Below are 6,936 nucleotides of genomic sequence, written 5' to 3' on the forward strand. Positions count from 1 at the left end.
AGAGGGGCCTTTCCTGTAAGATCTCCACATCTGTAAGGTTGTCATGGGTAAGAGGGGCCTTTCCTGTAAGATCTCCACATCTGTAAGGTTGTCATAGGTAAGAGGGGCCTTTCCTATAGGACCTCCACATCTGACCTATTGTTTTCAAACTTTGGTTCTTTATGATATAGAACTGATGATTGGTTACATATAGATTTATTTTTTCCTGTAGTTTTGTTTTCCTTCAAAATACGGCATTGTTTTTCCCCTATAGAAGGTATTGAGTATCTTGAATCTAATGTTCAAAACATTTGTTAATGCTTGTTTATTTAACTCATTCTTAAAGATAATGTCCATGGATGTCCTTTTAAAGTATTGATCCGCATACTGCAGTCCTGTAGAGACCTCCGATACCAAAATGAAGTTCTCTTCAAAAGCATAGCAGAATATGTGGCTACAACCTTTGACATCTGGAAGTTGAAACATGTGAGTTTCAGGTGGGGGTATCCCTGAGCGATTGTCAGGAGGCTTGTTCATTCACAAATGTTTCTCCCTGCTTTAAAGAAGTCAGGCTGTCAAAGTGTTCCAGTGCTAGCTTAGCTCAGCTCCTGCTACTCACTGATAGAGTAGTCAGTCTTTGGTCAGTTTTCTATCTGAAAGAAAAACACATTGTTTAAAGTTCTTCCTCTGTCTAGATGTCAAAGGAGTACATGGTAGATGGGCTAACTGTTTAGCACTGTGTTTCCTATTTTCTTGTTAGCTTTTGAATAATGAAAATGAGTCTAAAGGAGTGTGACAGATTTATGGTTTTGGAAGAATAAAATGTTATTACTTCATGATCTTGTCTGTTGTTTTCTTTGGAGTAACAGCCTCTCAGGAGTCATGTTTAGCAATCTCATGTCTAAAGAAGCAGCTTGTGAAACCTGCTTGTTCTAGTGAAGTACATGGATTACTGGGTTCAGTCTGTTAAGAAAGTAAGCTGAATTTTGAGTTTATTATGAAAATTGATTTCAGAGACAGTAAATCTTGTGGTAAATATTACCCAGTGGGAAACTGGAAGTGAAGTTTATGTTAATCATGATACTTTGCTTCCATAAATTGATATTAGATACAGAAAACGAAAACAAGTTTTGTTTCAAAATGCTGTAATGGGATCTAATACTGTGGATACTAATTTAAAAAAATTAAAAGACATGAAAAGAGAGAAAAATAATTGCACCATAAAATTAGGGTTAGGATTCAGATAATCCAGCGGGGCATGATGGCATATACCTGTGATCCCAGCTTCTTAGGAGACCGAGGCTGGAAAATTGCAAGCTCAGGGCCAGCTTATGGGTGAAAAAAAGGAAAGAAAAAACTTGAGTTATACCATTTACGAGAATATAGGCAGTGTTCGGAAGCAGGAGCAGTTCAAGGTGGGGTCCTCCTGCAGACTTCAGGAGAGGCACAGTTTGAAGTAATTTCCAGATGTGTCACATGAACAACAGGTAAGAAAGGATTTTGAATGAGGTCATTGGATGTCTTGGTTCTCAGCTTAGAAAGAGATTGCTCATTAAGTTGATATCTGATTAAAGAAAAAATATAATTGTTCCTTTTGGGGTTATATTTTGTTGCTTAAGTTCACTTCCTCCCCATTCTATTTCCAAGGTTATCTTTTTCCTCTTATTATTTGAAACCCTTGGTTTTCGACCTCCTGGTTTGATGGACAAGCTTATGGAGAAAGTAGTACAGGAGCCTGGCTCTCTAAACGTGAAGAACATCGTTTCTGTCCTGCACGTGTATTCTTCTCTCAATCATGTTCACAAAATCCACAACAGAGAGTACGTATGGTTCCCCTTGCACGGCATCACACGGTGTACTTACAGAAGCGATCACAGATCTCGGCTTTACACACTGGTACACATGACCATGTCCACAGCCACCATCCCATCTAGAAGTGCAGCAGCACTTATTTCTAGAGTTGAGCAGACTCTTACCTTTGTGATTCTTTGTCTCGTTGCTTTGCTCAGTCGTTCATTCATCACAGAGGTTTTCATTTTGAGCTTGTCCAGTTTTCACTATTAACTCCTAAATTAATTCTTTTTAACTTCATCAAAAAGTTGGGAAACGTTTCTTTAAATCTATTTCCTATTTATTACCTCTTTATTTGTTAGTGTGGTAAGGGTTTTTAACATGAATAATACTCTCTGAGCATACTTTGAAGCGGACTCTCCAGTGCTGCTGACTAGGCGTAGCACAACTGGCTGAAACTGCATCCCCATCACTCTTGAACCATCCCTGCTGAACAGCATCTCTGCTCTCTTCCCCTCCCTCCCCCTTCTCACCTCTGGCCTATTGTTTCTGAATTCAGAGTATGTGTTATATGCCCATTAGACTAACTTATTCACATGACACACTTGGAGTGTCCTCCAAGTTCATCTGTATTATACCATATGAAAGAATTTTTCCTCTTTTAAAGGAACATAAATAATTAAAAATTTAATATCCCAGTTGTATGTTTATACTATGTTATGTTTACTCATCTCTGTTGGTGGACATTTAGGTTGTTAGTGTATGTTGACTTTCGTGTTGAACACAGAGTGTATATATCCTGTAGAGGTCCTGATTTTAATTCTTATAAATCAAACTATAATTGCTGTGGTAGCCATGCCTGTAATCTCAGCACTTGGAAGGTTTGGCAGGAGGATTGCTGTGTGTTAGAGGCCAGCCCTGGCTATAGACTGAGACTTTTGTGTAAAAAAATCTAAAACAAAAACAACAAAAAGGAGAACTATCCTGAGTGTGGGTCTAGGGACCCAATGTGTAGCTCTGTCCACCCCCATACCTCCCCATTTTATATTTGGGTTTTTACTTTTTGAGGAATCCTCATTGACTTAGGTGGTTTTCTCCAAGTAGTGTGCACAGTGTGGAATGGCTGTACCCCAGGCATTGTGCACCATTTGGGGTGGAAGGTCTGTTCCCTGAACACTGTGCACCATGTGGTGTGGGTGGCTTGGACTGCTCTGTGTCTTCTTGTGTTGCTTTTGTGGCCATCCAGACAGGTACAAGGGCACATCTCTTAGTCATTTGGGTTTGTATGTCCTGACTGTTAGTGTAGAGCATCCTTCCTTACAACCGTGCAGTGAGTGTCTGCTCTGGAGGAAGATGTGCTGTGCCCATGCTGTTAAATTGTAGGTACCCCTTCTGTACTGAGGATGGTAATCCTCTGTTGGTATGCAGTTCATCAATATTTTCTGCTCTTCTCTGATTCTGTGGACTTTTACATAGAAGAAGCGTTATAGTTTGCTGTTGCCCCTTGACTATATCTGCTTTTGTTAATGGTCCTTTTTATATGGTAGTCTAAAATCATTGTTGTACACAAAGTCATAAAATAAAGGTTTCCCATATATTTTTCTAGTAGGAGTTTCAAGAGTTCAGTTCTTGGGCTTAATCAGTTTTAAGTTGATTTTTTTTGTGTGTGTAAAATGTAAGGCAAAGGTTTAATTTTATTCTTTGTGGGCACATCCTGAGTTTTCTCGGCACTGTTGAAGAGACTGTCCTTTCTCTATAGTGTATTCTGCCCTTGTTTGTTTTCATGCAGAACTGCGTAATCTTAAATTACCATAGAGTCATAATATGTTCTGAAGTAGGAAGCTGTTATAGTTCCAGCCTTGTTCTTTCTTCCCAGGATAGTGAAGGGGGTTCAGGCAACTTGGTTTCCATGTGGATTTCAGAATCACATTTTTCTTTGTTGTGTTAAAAGATTACTATTAGGACTTTGATAGAGATTTCAGTGAATCACTGAGTCACTGCAGATAATATGGACATTTTGAAAACATTGGCTTCCAGTCTATGGGTGAGAGAAGTCTTTCCGTGTTTTATTTGTGTCATCTGTAATTTCATAGCCAGTGCTTTATAGACTGCAGGGTGTAAGTCACCTCCTTGGTTATGTTTACTCCTGTGGTTTACTCTTCTTGGTATTATTATAAAGGAAATTGGACAGCTTATTAGTGTAGAGAAATAAAGCAGATAGTACTTTTTTGCTTTCAATCTTATTTATTTCCTTTTCCTTTACCTTTTCCTACTTAATTATTTATGTACCCAGTTATCTTTATTTATTTATTTCACTTTCAGCTAGACCTTCTAGTACTATATTAAATAGAAGTAGGCAAGTGGAGGCATTCTTGTCTAATCTATGAGTTTTCATCATTTAGCATGCTCCTGACTGTATGTGCTTTTACATATGCTTCACTATATTGAAGTGCATACCTTCCATTCCAAATGTATTGGGAATGTTTATCCAGAAAGGTTTTGAGGTTTCTCAAACGCTTTTCTTCGTCTGCCAAGGTAGTGGCATGATTTTCTGTTACTCCTTTATTCTGTTAATGTGGCTTTAACCCTAACTGGTGGCATGTGCTGCAGCTACCTGGCTCTCATTTGTGTGTGGTCTATGTAGTATCGTGTTTCATGTGATACTGATTTTGGTTTGCTAGTGTTTTGTTTGTGTATAGCATGTTTACCTACTTTTGGTATGAAGGAAATGTCTTGGGAATTCTCTCTTTTGTAGATGTTTAAGAGGGCCGCATTCATTTAATTCTTCTCCTTCTCAGTTCACCAGAGTTCACCAGGGAAGTGCTCTGGTCTAGACTTTGTTGTTGAGAGGTGTATGAATATTTTGCCCACATGTATATATGTATGTGCATTACTAAACCACCTCACCAGATTTTTTTTTTTTTTTTGGGCGAGGTTTTTATTGCTGATTCAGTCTCCTTATTCATTTTTGGTCTAGTTTGATTTTTTTTTTTTCCTTCATGGTTTAGTTTTTGCTGATCGTGTATGAATTTGTTTTTTCTTGGCTATCAATTTGTTAGCAAACCATTTTTTTCCATTATATTTATTAGGTTTCTTTTATTATTTTGTGTGTGTCAGGGGAGAGAAACTGAACATGTACAGAGTTTACTGTCATTTTTCTGTAAGAATATCACAGCTATTTTTATAGAATTTACATTGTATTAGATACTATAAGTAATGATTATTTATAGATGATGTGCATAGGTTACATGCATTTTTTTTTTTTAACTTGAGCTCACTATGTAGCACATGCTGGCCTTGAAGTTTTGATTCTCCTGCCTCAGCCTCCCCAGTGTTAGGGACTATAGAGGTGCCCTCCTGTGCCTAGTTTGTGTGGGACCAGGGATTAAACGTGAGGCTTCATGCATGCTAAGCTTTGTACCCACTAAGTGACGAGCCCCCTTCGTTTTGTCTCTGGCATTAGTGTTGTCTCAGCTCTTATTTCTGTTCTTCATTTTGTCTCTGGCGTTAGTGTTGTTGTCTCAGCTCTCATTTTTGTTCTTCATTTTGTCTCTGGCATTGGTGTTGTTGTCTCAGCTCTCATTTCTGTTCTTCAGATTACTATCTTGTTTCCCGTAGTTTTAGTTGCTGGTTCTCCAAGTCTTGCTTTGCTTGATCTTTCCCTCCAGTTCGTATTTGTTTCTGTTTAAATCTTCATGACTTTCTTTCTCTGCAACTCTGGCTTTGCTTTGTGCTGTTTCTAGTTTTCTCTCTTTTAAAGATTTATTTATTTTCATTTTATGCATATGGATGTTTTGCCTGTGCATATGTATTTGTACTATATGTGTGCCTGGTGCTCGTGGAGGCCAGAAAAAGAAGTTGAATCCTGGAACTGGAGTGTGGACAGTTGTGAGTCGCCATGTGGGTACTGGGATGGAACTCAGATCTCCTGTAAGAGCAGCCAGTGCTTGTAGCTGCTGAGCCGTCTCTCCAGCCTCTCTTTCTAGTTTCTTGAGTATAAATTAAGGTTGATTTGAATATTCTGTTTTAAGGGTAGCATTTATTCCCGGAAGCTTTACTATAGCTGCTGCTTTTTGTTACTTTGGGTGTGCTGTGGCCTTGTGGAGACTTCTTTCTAATTTTCTATTTGATTTTTTTTTTTTTTTTTCTGTTACCCACTAGTTGTTCAAGATCATGTTGAATAATTTGACCTTTCTGAATTTTCCAGTTTCCCATTTTTTAGTGATGTCTAACTTCCTGTGTTGTAGTCTGAAGTGATATTAGCAAGATTTATACTTTGGTAAGTGTGTTAACTTTGTTGGGACCTCCCTCACATGCAGTTTGTCCTGCATGTTCTTACGGAAGAGTTGACGATGCAGAGTGAGTGGTCTCTCTAGCTGCACTATCATCTTGACTATAGTATTGTTCAGGGTTCCCGTCTTCATTTCTGCATTGGTGATTATTGAATGAAGAGTAAGGTATTACTGTCTGTCTGTCTGTCTGTCAGAAATCCATTTTGCTACTTTTCCTCGTGTATTTGTAAACTGCTCCACTTTCATAATGAATTGACTCTTCTAATAGAACGACTGTCTTTGTCTTTTGTGACAGTTTTTGACTATATGTACACACACACACACACACACACACACACACACACACATGCGACCCTCCCTGTTAATCTTTGGTCATCATTTGTTTGTCATATCTTCTATTTTTTTTTTCTTTTCACTTTCAGATTGTGAACTTCTATACAGTATATAATTAGACCTTACTTATATTATCTGTTGAGCTACTTTATATCTTTTAATTGGGGATTTTAATACATGTATGAGTTACGTTTCTTATTGCTGTGGCAAAATACATAATAACTTATGATTTACTACCAGTTTGAGAGTACAGCTGATCCCAGCCTGGGAAGTTATAATAGTGGATAATAGTGGGGACATGCGGTTGGTCACATGCCAGCCACAGCAAGGAAGGGGAGATGAATGCTTCCGTGTAGTAGCTTTCTCATTTTTTATTTAGTCCAGGGTCTGAAGTCATAGGATAGTGTTGCCCAAACTGGGATGGCTGTCTTCCCTTTTCAGTTCAGCTTTTCTGAAAATACCCTGATAGACATACTCACAAGTATGTTTCCATGGTGATTGTACATCCTGTCAAGTTGACAATGAAGATTAATGATCACAG

At 38.3% G+C, this 6,936-nt stretch overlaps 1 protein-coding gene across 1 annotated transcript in view; it reads left to right on the forward strand.

The window, feature by feature from the left end:
- The window catches only part of Fastkd2 (FAST kinase domains 2), a 25,518-nt gene that overhangs the window by 5,670 nt on the left and 12,912 nt on the right, over positions 1–6,936 (forward strand). Inside the window, exons 6-7 of the mRNA XM_021198307.2 lie at positions 326–465; positions 1,627–1,799. Of these exons, the coding sequence (XP_021053966.1) occupies positions 326–465; positions 1,627–1,799 (313 nt within the window). The remainder of the gene's footprint in view (positions 1–325; positions 466–1,626; positions 1,800–6,936) is intronic.

Source organism: Mus pahari, chromosome 5, assembly GCF_900095145.1.
Source record: "Mus pahari chromosome 5, PAHARI_EIJ_v1.1, whole genome shotgun sequence".
Taxonomy (NCBI): Eukaryota; Metazoa; Chordata; class Mammalia; order Rodentia; family Muridae; genus Mus; species Mus pahari.